Raw genomic sequence first — 17613 nt, forward strand, 5'->3', positions numbered from 1 at the left:
GGGTAAATACCTAGGAGTGGAATTGCTGGATCATATGGAAGCTCTATGTTTAGTAGGTCCAGAAATCTCCATACAGCTTTCCACAGTGGTTGGACCAGTTTGCACTCCCACCAACAGTGCAGAAGAGTTCCTTTTTCTCCACACCCTCGCCAACATTTGTTGTTGCTAGTTTTTTTAATATGTGCCATTCTCACTGGTGTAAGATGGTATCTCATGGTAGTTTTGATTTGCATTTCCCTGATGACAAGTGATGTTGAACATTTTTTCATATGCCTGTTGGCCATTTGCATTTCCTCTTCAGAGATGTTTCTTTTAAGCTCTTCTGCCCATTTTTTGACTGGATTATTTTCTTTGTTGTTGTTGAGTCTCATCAGCTCTTTGCAGATTTTTGTGATCAGTCCTTTATCATTAGTGTTGGGTGCAAAAATGTTCTCCCAGTTGGTGGGGTTTCTCTTTGTTTTTGTTATTGTCTCTTTTGCTGTGCAAAAGCTCTTTAATTTGATGTAGTCCCAGCTGTTTATCTTTGCCTTCACTATCACTGCTTTGGGTGATGTGTCTGTAAAGATGTCTTTGATGTGCATATCACGTAGTGTTTCGCCTATATTTCCTTCTATATATTTTATGGTTTCAGGTCTTATGTCTAGTTCTTTAATCCATTTTGAGTTGATTTTTGTGTATGGTGTGAGGTGGTGGTCAAGCTTCATTCTTTTGCATGTAGCGACCCAGTTTTCCCAGCACCATTTATTGAACAAACTTTCTTTGCTCCAATGCATATTCTTTGCTCCTTTGTCAAAGATTAGTTGACCATAAATCTGTGGGTTTATTTCTGGATTTTCTATTCGATTCCATTGGTCTGTATGTCTGTTCTTGTTCCAATACCATGCAGTTTTGATGATTATGGCTTTGTAGTATAGTTTGAAGTCTGGGAGTCTGATGCCTCCATTCCCTTCTTTTTTTTTCAGGAGAGCTTTGGCTATTCGGGGTTTTTGGTGATTCCATATGAATTTCATCAATAATTGTTCTATTTCTTTGAAGAATGACATTGAAATTTTGATTGGAATAGCATTGAATCTGTATATTGCTTTTGGTAGGATGGCCATTTTAATAATGTTTATTCTTCCAATCCATGAGCAGGGGATGTCTCTCCATTTCTTTGTGTCTTCTTCTATTTCTTTTAACAGTGTTTTATAGTTTTCTTTGTATAGGTCCTTTACCTCTTTTGTTAGATTTATTCCCAAATATTTGATTTTTTTTGTTTCAATAACAAAAGGGATGGTCTTTTTGATTTCTTCTTCTTCAGATTTATTGTTTGTGTATAGGAAGGCTACTGACTTTTGCGTTCAACAGGTGGTTCTTAATGGCAAAGCAGTTATCACACATTTAATAAAAACAGAAGCTAACTAGGTGGACTTGGAAATTTTGATTTTTATTTAAGCGAGTAATTGAATTTTTTCAACATAATTAGCAATAAAATTGAATGTGTAAATTAATAGATGTGTTTCCCACATAAGTAATTGTAATTCAATGTAATCCTTTAGATTAAGAGAATTATTTCTCAATTGATAGCAAATTTCATGATTATTGTTTTTCTTATTTTTTTTGACATGGACAAATATATGTAACCAACAGTCATATTTCAGTAAATTGAGATGCCAAGCTAAGTGTAATTACCCTTTGATTAATTTAGATAAAATTTATGGAAGCAAATATTAATACTCCAATAGTCTGATTCAAAGAATAAAAACCTCTTTACTACGCAATTGATTATTAGTCCAAACATTTTTCTAGGGCTATAATATAATTTGAAATAAAAAAGAAATTGTGAAGAATTTGATCACATTACAGTCACTATTTTTCATAATCTTTTATATAGAGGAATTTGGTTAAACCCTGAACTCCTTTAAAGGAAATTAAAAAAATAAGATTTACCATTACCATAACATGGCATTTTTCCTCGTAAATGGTAAAGCATGAAATTAAACTCTATTCTGCATTATTTCTTGTGCAAATGATCTGAAAGACACCAGGCATATACCTCTGTCCTATTACCTTTATCACAACAAAGTGCATAACTGATACAATTGGGGCTATCTCCTGTGGGTGATAAATTTCCACCTCAGGTCAACACACAGCAGTGTCTTTCTAGAAGAGGTAGTGCCAAAAAACACTTCCCCTGAAGTCTCACTCTCTCTCCCCAGCCCTCTCCTCTTTGGTGGCTTTGAAGAAGTAAGATGCACAGATTTATTAGGAAATTTCTTCTGGCCAAAAACATCAGGGAGCTTAGAAGCAGATCCTCCTCCCTCAACTGAAACTCTGAGGACAACCCAGCACTGGTGAATTCCATGACTGAAGACTTGCTAGACCTTAAGCAGAGGACCCACCTAAATCATGTCTGGACCCCCACTCTATGGGAAATGTGAACTGATAAGTGTGTGTTCTCAGTGCTTGGTGATTTGCTATGCAAACAGAGCCTCAGCAAGGCTAGGCAAGTCTCTCCTATAATTCTATGGGACTTCCTTAGGCAGCCACTATAAAATTTACCCACAAATGTAACTCTGCTGATTCTTGAGGACAGGCTCTTTGTTCAGCAACCAGAGAGCTGAAATCTTTATCTATATTTCTAGTCTTTAAATGATCTGTACTGGTTATTCCACTAAAGTGACAGCCCACGATGAAGCCACAACTCTTTTCTCACCTTTTTGTTGCTGAGGATGATGACACAGTAGCGTATATGTATGCCAAAGGGTAGATAGTAAAGCTCTAGAGTTGACCCTTTCAATCCGAGGTTAAGAAGGCTTCTGGAGCAAAAGAACTCTCTGATGAAATCAGACTTAATTGCTGCCAAAACATGAAGCAGAGCCTCTTTACTTATCATCTCATAAGTGCTGTTCAAATAAAACAACTGTCTCAATTAGTGATTAAAGTTTTGTGATTAATTAAAAAGATGTTCAAAACAGCACACAAAATTAGAAGATGATAAATATATTTGTTAATGAAAGTAAGTGACTCCAGCTTCAGGTTGATATAAAAATTTCATAAGTATGACCATTATTAATTTCTTAACAAATAATCTTATTACAAAGTGAACTTCACTACCATTTAAAATTAGCCTGGATGTATAACATATAAACAGCAAAGAGGTCATCCAAGAATATTCAATTTTTGTGAGCACTACGTAATGGTTTAACATTACAAGGTGCAATTCCTGTATAAGTTGAACTGGAAATAAGTTTTACACATATACAATTGAGCCTTGAGTGACACAGGTGTAAATACCATGGGTCTGTTTATATAAGGACTGTTTCCAACAAATGTATTTGATTTTTTTATATTTGCAAAAATTTAAAGACTTGCAGATGAACCACAGAGCCAAGAAACACTGAAAAATTAAAAAGCTAGGTATGTCTTGACCACATAAAGTGTTTGTATAAAACAGTCTATTTTATCATTTACTATCATAAAATAGATACAGATCTATCACAAAACATTAAAATTTATCAAAACTTAGGCAAACATATTTGCAGACCATATGTGGCACCATTTTCAGAGAAATGTAACCAAAGTTATCAATAAGGCTTCCAAACTAACAGCAAGCTATTAAGCTTTGGGGTAGACAATAGTTACATATGGCTTTTCAACTGCTTGGGAGTTAGCACCCCTAAACTCTGTGCTGTTCAAGGGTCAACTGTACATAAAATCTCTTCAGAAGTTTTAAAACATATTCACAATTTTTTTAATATTGCCTGAAATGTGTAGATATGATGAGTGAGTCATAGTGACTTGTCTCTAACCAATACTCTACGAGAATGCAGCACAAATAGTCTGACTTCTGACATTGGCTCAGAAAATGTAACTTGATTTCTTCCTAATTATCTCTCGTGTTAGGTTTAATTGCTTTTAGAACCAAGTTGTCATCCCATGAAGAAGCCTAGCCCACATAAAATGGCCACATGTAAATGTCTAGGCAAACAGTCAAAAGGCAATAACCATCTAAAATGTGAGTGAGCTTTGGGATGCCCTCAAGTCCCAGGCTCCCTCAGACTGCAACTACATGAGGGACCCTGAGCAAGTATCTCCCTGGTGAGCACCTTCACCCAGAAGTGTGAGTAAAAATAATCATAATTTCTGTTTATTGTTCAATGTCACTACATTTAGAGTGGTGCAACTTATAGCTACAGATCACCAGAATACGCCTATATTCATTTTGTTAGTTATCATTCTAGCCACGTTTTCTAAATTCATAATTATTTTACAAAAAAAAGGAAATAGGCGTACTCTTTATAATTTTAAACTAGGTTATACAGGTTACCTAAACAGTTTTGAACGATTTAGAATAATCTAAAAGGAACATGCAGGTCGTTTTATCTAAACACAGCCCTTGCAAGGATGAAGAAAATAAGATTCAGCAGTGAAAGGAAAGACACTGGCAGAGTCCTCCAAAGAATAAGGAACAGAAAAAGCTGAGGACTAACAGTTTGGCACCCATGCAGCCCGAAATATATCATTTTTACCAGCTTTTGTTGATTATTTTACTCCATATTATGTTTGTACATAAAAATAAAATATGAAAACAAAGAAAAGCTTTAATTTGATGTACTCACAAGTTTTTAAGGTAGTTGGGGTTTGGGAACAGCCCTCACCAATATCACGTTTACTTGAACGCACATAATCACTGTCATGAATAAATGGGAAAAGGATATCAACAATGCAAACAAAAGTCAAAACAATTCCCTATCTTACTTCAATCTTATAGATCCATTATTATGGCTATCTACAACATGACAAGCAGAGATCAGAGATGTATTTCCTATATCATTTGAAGTTTATATTATTTTAGAAATCTTAAAAATAAGAAAAATATAAAACAGAAACATATCTACATTTCCACCACTGTCTTTTAAATTTGGTAAAAATTATTCCCTTGTGTTTCCAAATACTGTAAAAAAATAAACATTTGATGATGGTAACAATAATAACCCAAATCCTAAGACTCAAAAGCAGGTGGTTTCAAATTTAGGAGTACACAGGTACTCTCAAAAATTGGTTCTACAGCTTCTTGAAAACACCTCTTAGTTTACTGTTTCCACATTTGCTTCTTTCTCATAAAGACAGAAGGAGACTTAGACAGCTATTTAATCTCTGGTAGCATGTCTAAATATAAATTAGCGGATCACAGCCTGAAGCAACAGCCTCCCTTGGAAAGTTCCTTGTCTCTCAGAAACTATCAATTTCCCCCTAATTGCTTTTCTCTTAATGTTCATGATCACTTTGTTCAACAAGCTGTCAATTAATATTTGGGCTCTCAGGTATTGTCTGCCTAACTTTTTTTTTTCTGAAAATATAAAACCTCCATATTTTCTCACCTTGTCATCTGCTTTTGCCTGAATCTGATGCTGTAAAAACTACATCAACTATTTCCAAGTAAAGTTCTCCTAACCATGCCCATTTTTTTTTCCTCCAAACCCTGTCTTGTCTTCTCACTACATTCTTAATGAGGTTATTTACTACATCTTGTAAGTATTCTCTGCTTTACATTATTCACAGTCTGGCTAGCATTTAAGTAACAACAATTAAAAGTAAAGAACATTTAATATTTTATGCAATTTGAGCATTTGACAGATACATCAGACAAAATAGAGGGTATTTTAGCCCTTATAAGAGAGACCATACACAGAAGGAAGAACAACAGATTGCTTATCTCTACATGTATGACTCTCTTTGATATTGCTCTCTTTGATAATGGAGTTCTGAGAAGTCTTGATTAAAATCCACAGATAATCTCTAAACCTCATTTTGTTCAATACATACAATCTCTAGCCATTCAGTCATTTTTCTACTGTGAATAGAAAATAGACCAATTTAGGCATCATCTCCTTTTTCTTTATCTATTTTGTTGGAGAACAGCTAATGAAAGTGTCTTTTGAATGAATCAATGCACTACCTCATCCTCAAAGGAGATAAACTCAGAAAAACTGAGTTACCCATACTGTTTCTGGAAAAAAACTAGAAAAAATATCTGCAGATCTTAAAATTTGTATTGATTTGTTCGTAAAGTTAATGATCATCATGATTAATTCAGACATTATAAAATAATTCGGTTCAGGAAAATTCCATTTTACCTGATTAATGTTCTTGAGGCTAGAAATTCAGGGATAAATCTAATTTATTTATAAAGTCAGTATCTTGCTTGTCCCAGAGACAGAACGGAAAACAAAATTCATTTACATTTTTGTTACTCCCTGCACCTCATTCCATCCATCATTTTCCTAAGGTGTTTGTTATTACTGCTGAAACTATGGTAGAGGGATCATAATTAAACTTATGGTCCTAAGAAAGAAATAGCACCCAAAGATGCTAAAATTATACAGAATACTGCAAATGAAGCAATGGAATATTTTCAGACAATTTAGTAGTGGTTCAAAGTCAGGGAATGGGGCCCCGTTAGGACATGTGAAGGGATGGATTTCCTCTTTCCTTTGCCCTAATGGTATGCAGTTCTTTTCAAGCTAAAACAATCAAAGTGATATTGAATTGGTTTCATTCAGGACATGAATAAATCAAACTTCCTTATTAAGCCTTTCCCAGTAATAAAGGAAGATTTTTATCATAAACCTTCATGTAGTTAGTCCTGGGCCAGCTTTCTGGGCCCTGTCTAAAGCAAACAGGATAATAACTGGTTCAAGTGTAGTTTTTATGATTGATGAGAACAAATATAAAAAGGTCAATGTTTAGATTGATTCCATCCTTCATATGTTCAGGAATTCTTCATAAAAGGATGTGGTGACATCAGGAAGGAAGTAAAAATGGGGGTTTTTCCTGCTTTTTGAACCATTTTGGACACTGAGGTGAGAATAATCTAAAGCAAGGGGCCCTAACCTACATCTTGTATCTGAAAGAGTAACACTGAGACTGTCAAGCATTACAGAGACAAAGGTATAAAGTAATAATTCACTATTAATCATCAACAAATCCATGTATTTCACGGATAATGCTTACATGATTTTTTTTTCCTGCCTGACTTTCTTTAGCCTTAGTAGCATTGTGTTTATTTCTATTCTACATTAAATAGCAATTCTATAGTTTGTAACAAATGAAAACTATAAAGCAATCTAACTTTAAAAAAAGCTGCTTCTCCATTTGGAAATCCAAGTTCTTTTCTAAACAAAACACAAATGTCATTACCAGAATCTTGAACACAGTCAATCCTCATTATCCACGAATTCTGTATTTTCAAATTCACCTCACTAAAACATCTTTGTAACCCCCAAATCAATACTCTTGGTGTGCTCATGTTGTTTGTGGACACGCAGAGTAGCAAAAAATTTAAGTCACTGGTCATATAAATTACTATTTAAGGGGAAACGAGGTGATCATGGGGCTTTTCCTGGTTTAGCTCTCATACAAAGATGACATGAGGATGGAGACTGACCACAAGAGAAGGTACAGAAATTCAAGAAGCCCCGGTTCTGGAGCTTGATGGACATGGTTTGGAACTGTTCTCTGGTACCTTTTAGTGGATGAGCCTCAGGCAGTCATTTAGTATTCCTGAACTTCATTTTCTCTTTGTAAAGAAGGTAGAATCTACCAAGATGGGTTGGTTCCAGAACTACAAATATAATCTATATGATTATATATATTTCTTTTAGGAGTAATGGTTCAATATTTACAAACCAAATGCCTGCTCCAATTTTACAGGCCATAACTTTGGTGAATAATGAGAATCCACTGAATTAAGTCAAGAGCATATTTATTCAATTTTCATGCATGTGACTAATATAAATTATATATATAACATATACCTAAAATTAAATAATTCAAATAAATTAAAATTATTCTGTAAGTATGAAACACATTTACTTAAATGCTAATTTCTTAGAACTTTCCTAAGGTAATCATCAGCATAAAATATATAGACATTTACCTATGTGTCATGTGATCAATGACTTGATCAGGTCCACTCAGTTGGGAAGGCAAAGAGATAAATGTTGAGGATTCTACCAAAATGACACTATAACAAATGAAGAAAAGATTATTTTGAATTTTACTGGATTAAAATTCAAACGACTACAAAATACTTTAAATTTTCCATCACTCATAAAATATAATTAGAATCAATAAATTACAGTTCAATAAGTCCATGTGTTCTCATTCTGCAAAGCAAAACACATGTTAAAAAGATGGGAAGGTTCTGGAATGGAAATATGTAAAAAATAGTATTCTTTAGTATGGGAAGACAACACTAAATTCTCATAGCAAGAAAATACAGAATATAAATGACTGGCCAAATTATATTCCAAAAGCAAAGAGAAAATCACACACTGGTCTAAATACATTGTCTGAGCTGTACATGTCATAACCTCTAATTTGATTTCCAAAAAAGCACAATGTTTCTTTCAGGAGTAGATATGAGAAGTCAGTACCCATTGATTTGTGCATAGTAACTCTTTTGGAGTTACACAGGAATCCAGGTCTTCTTATGTGACAACACTCATTTATTCAAGAAATGGTTAAGAGACTCCACATGTCAGGTGTGTGGCTAGGAATTATAAAGTAAAAAGCATAAGTATTCATGCAATTTGCAGCAACATGGATGGAGCTGGAAGGGATCATGCTCAGTGAAATAAGCCAGAAAGAAAAAAAAATAACGGATCGTGTCACCCATAGCAGGAATCTAGAAAACCAAAATAAGGGACCAGGAAAAAGAAGTAACTATAAGAAAGAAAAAATCAAAATCAACAAACAACTACAAACCAGAGACACACTATGGGGGGGTGGGGAAAGGAGGGACTGGGGTCAAAATAAGGGGGGTGCAATTGTATGGGGAATATAAAAATATAAATAAATAAATAAATCTTTTTACACACACACACACAAAATAAGCATGAGTATTTATCTTTTCTGCCTTTGGTTGGTCACATTGTAATGGGAAGGTAGTATGGAAATGATACTCTAACAGTAGGTAAAAACTGTCATAAAGAGTCATGTCAGGAATGCCCAATTATTCCTGTGCAGTTGAACAGAATCTGTATAATATTAAGAACTATAGCAAACTGTGAACTATTCAAGACATGCATCAGACTATCAGATTTCCTTATATCATTGTAAACCTAAACAAATGTAGAAAAGTTCCTCTCCAGAGAGTACATTAAATTTAAAGTCAGGTACTAAATTCACATTTGAATCTTATAAAATGATGAAGGCAGGTAAAATTTACAATGTCTCTTTATATATCTATAAATCTGAGGTGAATCACTGAGGCAATCTACTTTGGTGATCGTGTTTTCTGAACAGTTATAATAACAACACATTTTGACACACAAATAAAAAAGTTAAACCAATCAAATATTAGACTTTTTGCACACTGTAGATTAACTACTCTGAGATAAAACAGCATTTAATATGCTTCTGTTGGAAAAAGTCACAGTTTAATTACTATGAACATGCTTTCTTAAAATAGATAGAAACATTAATTATAAAAATGAAATACAAAGTGCCATTAAAATGGAAATAAAATCCTATTTGATTGTTGAAATTTCAAAATCAGTGGTTTTCATGTTTCAATGTATTATAATCTTCTGGAACGCTTATTCAAAATGTAGATTCTCAAGTGCCTATTTGCAGTTCTGACTTAGAAGGTCTACTGCAGGTTCCAGGAAGCTCCATTTAAACCAGTTCTCCAGATGGTTTTTAAGTAGTTTCCTATGGACTTATCCCGACTTAGACCAGCACTGTGCATTACAAATACTCCAAAGTCGATCAAGTGGACTGGAGTGGGGCTGAGGTTCTGTTTTTCTAACAAGATCCCAGGTGATACTGATTTTGCTGATTCAAGATTAGAGTTAGTCAAAGCTAGAGTTCTCAAAAAAAAATAATTTTCAAATCAAACAAGGCTATCAGAAAAAAGGCAGAAAATGGTAGTTAGAAAGTATTCAAGAGGGCCTCCCTGGTGGTGCAGGGGGTTGAGTGCAGTACTATGAGGTTATCCACAGCCTCTGCAGTGCCAGTTTGATCCCCCACCTGGCCAGGAGCTATCCACATGGTGCAGCAGACCTCTCCTGGCTCACCTGCTTCTCCCCTCAGCAGTGTCTTTTGGTCAGTCTGCCTGTTTTGTTCCCGCTCTGTCTCTGGTGAATCCTCTTACTCTCCACATCCCCCCCTTCCTCTGGCCTATACCCCAATTCTTATATGCATAAATAAATAAATCTTTTAAAAAAGTATTCAAAAGAACCAATTATAATATCTGAACTTTAAAATTCAATACCCGAAATTAAAAAATCACAAGAGGAACTCTAAATACCAGGTTTCAAAGAAAGAATAAGTGCCCTTGAAAAGAGGTAAAGGAGTTGGGTGCTTTGATGGTAAGTGTGGTATTGTAATATGCATCTGAGGAAGTGTGAACATATTCCCCTACATCATATACAGTGCTATAAAACATTGTCACTGCTATAAAAAAAGAAAGAAAATAGGTCAATGAAAATAATCAATTCTAAAGATCAGGAAGTTATGAAGCAATATTAACAGAGCCTCAGACCACTGTGGGGCACCATCAAGCACACAAACATGAGCCTAATCAAAATCCTGAAAAAATTGGAGAGCAAAGAGGCAGAAAGAAAACATGAAAAAATAATGAAAACTTTCCAGATTTGATGGGAAAAAATCTACACATTGAAAAAAGGCACAAAAATTTCTAAGCAGAATAAACCCAAGGCAATCCAAAACAAGACAATAATATTCAAGCTAATGAAAAGCCAAATCACAGTGTGCAGGAAAAATACAATTGATGGAACACCCATGGTGCTCATCAAAAAGATTAATTCAATTAAATCCCCATCAGAAACTTTAGAGGACAGAAAACAATGTGATGATACATTCAGGGTGCTAAAGACCATAATGAAAGAACACCATGATGAAAGTACACAATAAAACTTTTCTTCAAACATGAAGGAGAAGTTAAAGTATTACCCAATAAACAAAAACTGGAAGGATTCATTGTTAGCAGACCTGTAACAAGAAATATTGACAGTTCTTCATCAATTACTACTTCAACAAGAGAAGCTTTGTTCTGTCAACAATAAGGGAAACTGCTAATAAGAAACTATCAGAAGTCTTGAAACAGAGTGATTATAATAACTGAAATTATCAAACACTAAACTAGTAAACTAATGTATAGCTTCTGGTCTCAACACAAGTATTTTTATGTGGATATAATTTTTAAAACTGGTAGAAACAGAGTTCATAATTTAAGGTGCCAATATTATTATCCTTTTACTTTTTTTTAAGATGTATTTATTTTTATATAAGAACTGGGGTACAGGCCAGATGCGCAGGAGGGTGAGAGGATTCACCAGAGACAGAGCTGGGAACAGAACAGGCAGACTGACGAAATACACTGCTGAGGGGAGCAGCGGCAAGACAGGAGAGGTCTGCTGCGCCATGTTGGCCGGCCGGGATCAAACCCACGCTGTAGAGGCTGCAGACAACTTCACAGCACTGTGCTCAACCACCTGCGCCACCAGGGAGGCCCTGTCCATTTTCTTATTCAACAGAGATTTGCGTAAATTTATACAAAGATAATTTTCTACTCTGACCTTAAACAACACTTTAGCATTTTACTGTCATTTCATTTCAAAGTATGCTGTTATTATTGTTGTTTGTACAGATCAAATAGTATTTCAAGAAAAACTGACTTACCTTTATTATTTGTGCTATTTTATATGATGATGCTTATAAATGTATAGCAATATAGATGCATAAAATTCCTTCTCAAAATTGTTCATATTGAAAATTATGTAATTCCCTTTACATAGAAGCAAACACAATGAATTTATGCCAAAACAATAAATTACCTGAAGTCCCCAGCAACGTGGAAGGGATTTTTAACATTCAGACTGATTTCCTTCCATGTATAACAAGGGCTATTGCATTTTATAACTTCCTAAAAGCAAAATAATAATGATAATAGTAATAATAAACATACTATGTGATAACAAAAAATATCCAGAATTATAAAATATCAACTTCAAGCATCTAAAAAAAACCTGTCCATTTAAATATTACAGTGATATTAATTTAAAAATTACCCTTTCCCCAGAAATACTGTATACCCTTAAAATTTGGGTGGGGATTGACTATAAAAATACACTTTACCTTATCAATGATCCCTAATACTGGCTACCCAAACTGTAACAGGGTGATGCCCAGGAAAAGGGGAGGTTCCAGGTTCCCTGCCCCACCAGAGGGAGGGTAGAGCTGAGCAGGGAGGAGAAGAAGCTGGAGAGGAGACTGAGGAAGGAAGCAGGAGGGAGAGACAGAAGGACGCCTGGAGGAGGCACATGGAGCAGAGAGGCATGTGAAGAAACTACACTTGCCTTTTGGTCCTGGATGGGTTGAAACAGATGTGGGTGAGAGACCCGTGGGGAGATTAACAATGGCAGCTTTTATATTGATTTGATTTTGCTCTTTTCCTCCCAGACTTTTCTGCCTGTTTATAACCCTTTTCATGGGTCCCTGCCGGAAGGTGCTTTAGGCTTTCTGGCCTCAGATGCCCTGCTTTGGGCCATTCCTGTTTGGCTAGACATTCACCCACGAGGGGATGGGTAACTTTGGGTGCTTGATTTGGAAACTATATTCTTTGTCTTTTCTGTATTGCACACTAATTTATTAAAGTTCCTTTCCATTAAAGGTCTTATATGTTTTGTCTTTATGCAGCGGATGGCAGAACCTATTTAGAGCAGGCAGGTTAGGGTTCTGGGGTGCCCCTCTCCTTGTGCTGTAACAAGACTAATATGGGTCACAATAGTGTCTCCCAAATTGATTTCATTAAAATTGTTTTGGTATTGAGCATGAATTCACTTTTCCAAATTAATCAGTCATATATATATACACCTAATACACATGATGAAAGAAAATCATCAACTCCCAAGAAAAATCAGTCTTAAGTGTTATCTTTGAAGTGAATTTGAGCCAAATCAAACTGATTAATATTCATATCAGAGTAGAGAAACATTTTTTTTTTTTGCTGTGTGAAACAACAACTCTTAATCCAAACCAAAACATTCATACAGGCCCAGGGACTGCTTTAACTTAAATCAGAAGTTTCCATGGCAGAAGGACATGCAAGTTCCTATGCATAGAATGACTGACTCCATCGAAAAAAAGAAAACAAACATAAATCTAAATGTCTGACCTTACAATAAGTCCTTTCCACTTCTATAATAAAATTAGAGGCTTACTTCCACAGAAAGAGCATCAAAGTCAGACTATCAGGGACACAGAAGTGAAAAATTGTACAAATGTAAATATGTGCACATTTTTGTATCTGTATAGACGTGTGATCTCAAATAAAAAAAAAACTGCATAGTGATAAAACTTGGAGCCATCGATAGTCTAATAAGAAAAGCCTAATAAGAAAAGTAAGGACTTACAAAACAAGTAAGGTTTACTTACAAAGGTTTTGAAATTGAGGACTTCACCTTTAAGAGCAAAAGTCATTGTGGCACCTCCTACTGCATGCTTACTTTTTGAAATTAATATCAGTGAAGCTGCAGCAGGACGGAGGAAGCGACTTCTAAATTTTAGAGTGATAGTAATTTCGTTTCTATTTTAAAAAGATAAAAAGAAAATATTTTTAAAAAGACATGTAACAAATATCTATTCAGTATATACAATTTGTCCAATGCCTGCATTCTGTAATATACTTACTTGCACAATAAATTAAAGACTGTTGCTGATAACATAATAGGTATTATTATCAGTTAAAACATCTTGATCCAATCTGAAAAACCCAAAGTTAGCTTCCAAATGGACATACAATCTATTAGATTTCCTAATAGCTAGCCACAGCAAGTGTGGGCTGAAAATCATAGAACACTCTGTACTACTATTTAGGCAAGTTCTTAGTGATATCACTGGTCTTTGGTCATATGGAGAAAGAAATGTCAAAGAATAAGAAACACAAAATACTTAAAGCTGTGCTTAAAAATAAAATTCAAATCTCAAATCAAAATAATAGTATATCAAAGTAGCATGATTTTATTTGAGACAAACAAGAGAAGGAATAAAGAGGTTTCCACCAACATGGCAGAATATTATAATGCAGAGCTCACCTACTACCCACATATTTAACAAAAATACATATACATAAAAACAATAGTTCTTGAAAAAGACCAACTGTATGATAACTATGTTCACAAGGAAAAATGACAGAAAACTTGGCGAAGGTAGAAAGTAGGAAAACAACACAAGAGAGGGAGGGATGGCTGTAATACAGAGCATCCCCCACCTTTTTTTGATGATTGAAGGGCTCATGCCCATATTGAGGATCCTAGGACCTGAGGACTGCACTAGAGGGGAGCACACACAATTAGGTATGGAAAATAGAGGGACATTCCTGCAGAGAACAGTAAGATACTGGGGAGCAGAAATTGGTGATTGAATGCTGGGGGAGCTATTAGACACTGGCAAGGATAAATAGCATATTGTGGGCACTTTGGCAGGGGTGGGGGTGCGGGGAAGGGGGGGGAACTATGGTGACCACAACTGAGTGAAGAAATCCCTTACTGTGAAAAAATAAACAAGGATGTTTAATAAATCAATTAATTTTAAGCCATTGTGAGTGGAGCAAATAAAAAAGCTTCTGCATAGCTAAAGAAAACAGCACAACAAAAAGCCTACTGGACAGGAATAGAAAATTCATGTCATTCATTATCATTAGCAGGTTAATATCCAAGGTATATGAAGAACTCATACAACTAAACAACAAAAAACAAGCAATCCAATTTAAAAATAAGCAGATCTGAGTTGATAATTCTCCAAAGAGCACATACAAATGGTCAACGGGCACATGAAAAAAATGTTTCTCATCACTTATTATTAGCTAAATGCAAATCAAAATCATAAATGAGATATTTCACACCTGTGAGAATGGCTAACATCAAGAATCTGAGTAGAAGGAAGTGTTGGCAAGGGTGTCAAGAGAAAGGAGCCCTTGTACACTTATTGGCAGGAATGTAAATTGGTGTAACCATTTGGAAAAAAATATGTAGCTTCCGCAAAAAAAAAAAAAAAAATCAAAAATGAGAACTACCATATGATACAGCAATCACACCTATGGGTATTTATATGAAGAAACTGAATTTAACTCAAAGAGTTTTATGCACCACAATGTTTAATGGAGCATTATTTACAATAGCAAAGATATGTAAACAACTCAAGCGCCCTTGATAGATGACTGATAAAGAAAATGCCACCAGCTCTAATCCAGAAGCCATCCAGGAGTCCACCCACAGCAATGTCATTGAAACAAAGATGAATGATCCTAGATTTCTGCTACCAATTGTTTCCTTACTGACTGAATCTTTCTTTCAGAGTTGCCTTGACACAGATATGGGTGATAAGTCTTAGAGAAATTTTATCTTTGCTTTTGCTCTGACTTTTAATAGTTAGCATTACACACCATATCACATTTATTCTCTTATACAAGCTATCAAAGAACACCTACCCGTAGCCCTATTTGGGAATGGAGATGGGAATAGATTCTCTTGGTATCAAACTTTGACTTAACTTCCCCAGAACCTTTGTGGAATTATTATTGAATGGGGAGGCTGGAGAGTAGCAAAGAGTAAAATAATGCAGCCAAGTCAACAGAAATATTCTCAAAATTGTTTTGAACTCACATCTGACAGGAGCGGGAATGATTTTTATTCAGTTAGTCATTGTTAACCTAAATTTGACTAAAAGGACATTTTCTTGGCCATTATGAAGAACTCATGGACTTAAATTTAATTGAGAACAAAGAATATTTGCCCTTGAGATCTCTTTCTGAATCACACACAGTATTGTAAACCAATGTTACCTTAATTTAAAAAATCACACAAACATTTTTTTTTTTTAAAGGGGGAAAAAAATTCAGAGTCAAATGATAAGTCCACTTCAGGCAAGTATTTTACCTCTCTAGACATGTGTACCATTATTATTGGCTTCATGTTAATTCTCTCACCTTTGGTTTTCTTTTTGTTTCTGTTGCCTCCCTCTCATTAAAAAAAAAAATCTCCTTGATAATTATATGTGCCTTGCAAGCTATTTCAAGTTGACTTTAAAAAAGATGGAGAATAACTAACACATCAATGTCAGCGCCCATATGGCTCAATGAGAATAATGAGGGAAAAAGGGAAACAGAATCGTTTTCTAAAAGTGTTACTTTCACTTTTATGACAGTCACTCTATGGTTATAGCTAAACTTAGTCATCAAGTTAGATGCAGAAATAAACACATTTGTTTATACGCTAGTGTAGCTGTTTAATCTTTTCTATATAAATTATATCTCTGGATTTGAAATCCACAGCTGGCAGAAAGAGCCATTAATAATTGCAATTTAGATAGAATCTAAGACAGGACGTGGTATACACGGATAATTTCATAAGATCTGATCATGATAAAGTTATAAATTTTTTGTTCAAGAAAACAATGTTTTCTCAGTCTTATTCATAAAAGTCAAAGATTATGAAATTATTTAGTTTCACTAAAGGAATATCTAAAGAACTACCTAATGGCAGTATTCAAGCCTACAAAATAAAATGCGTATAAATAAAAAGTGAGTTTCCATATTAAGCAAGACCTCTTCTGAGGAACCTTCTATGGTTTCCCCAAGAACACTTAGGTGTTTCATGTTTCCTTCACCTTCTACTTCTATAAATATATCAGAAAACGATATATCAAATTATATTCTCATTGTGTATCTACTTTATGGGATTCTATGAGGTTGTAAACATTTGTGAGGAGTATTGATATATTTTCATCAATGAATCATCAGCATAAATCTATAGGAGAAGGGCAAACACTTACTGATTGCACCCTATAAAGTACCATTATAGTAGTAGGTGTCTTGCCCATATAATCACATTTATTACTGAAAATACAATGGGTAAATACTCTGATCCTCATTTTCCAAAAAAGAGAAATGAGGCTGGGTCATAGACTGTGAATCATTATCAAGGCCCAGTATTTGTTAAATGATGGAAGAGCACTAGACCACAAGGACACCTGAAACCAAGATTTATCACCACTCTAAGAGAACTATCTTTAAAATTATAATTAAGAGACTATTTAAAAAGTGGCTACAGGAAACCATCAGTGAACACCTGTACAGAGGTTAACAAAGGAAACAAAGGTGTCCTGTAGACTCTAGGTGAGGCCATTTCCAGAAATATCCACTTACACGGCAGACAAGATAGGATTCAAACAAGCCAACTCTTTCCAAGGCCAGAGTAAAATATCAGGCAATTGGTCATAAAAGCAGAATGTTTTTACCCTAAAGTGAAGTCTGCCAATTACAGATCTGTTCATATACAAAATCACAAAATACTCTTCTCTTGGTATCTTGTTATATATGAATGGATAAATAAGTATTGCAGGTCACTAATACTTGACCTTGGAGGAAATAAAAACAATAGAGGTAAGTGATTAAATCTTAAAAGTCAGAAACATAAGATATTGTAGCCCCAATTTAAGAACATGATGCTATGAAATAGGTACATCACAATGAAAAAAGAAAGTGTTGTAGATAGTTGGAAAAAAGAATACCAGTGATAAGATTGAGTAGAGGGTTCAATATTC

The 17613-nt window shown here is 34.8% G+C and overlaps 1 protein-coding gene across 1 annotated transcript in view; it reads right to left on the minus strand.

Moving 5' to 3' along the window:
• Window positions 1-17613, minus strand: part of CFAP47 (cilia and flagella associated protein 47) — a 330871-nt gene that overhangs the window by 158638 nt on the left and 154620 nt on the right. The window contains exons 37-41 of the mRNA XM_054695900.1: window positions 13447-13597; window positions 11847-11935; window positions 7922-8008; window positions 4602-4672; window positions 2696-2838 (exon numbers count right to left, since the gene is read on the minus strand). Coding sequence (XP_054551875.1) covers window positions 2696-2838; window positions 4602-4672; window positions 7922-8008; window positions 11847-11935; window positions 13447-13597 — 541 coding nt within the window. The remainder of the gene's footprint in view (window positions 1-2695; window positions 2839-4601; window positions 4673-7921; window positions 8009-11846; window positions 11936-13446; window positions 13598-17613) is intronic.

This window comes from Talpa occidentalis, unplaced genomic scaffold (assembly GCF_014898055.3).
Source record: "Talpa occidentalis isolate TD23 unplaced genomic scaffold, MPIMG_talOcc4v2.1 talOcc4.15, whole genome shotgun sequence".
Classification (NCBI taxonomy): Eukaryota; Metazoa; Chordata; class Mammalia; order Eulipotyphla; family Talpidae; genus Talpa; species Talpa occidentalis.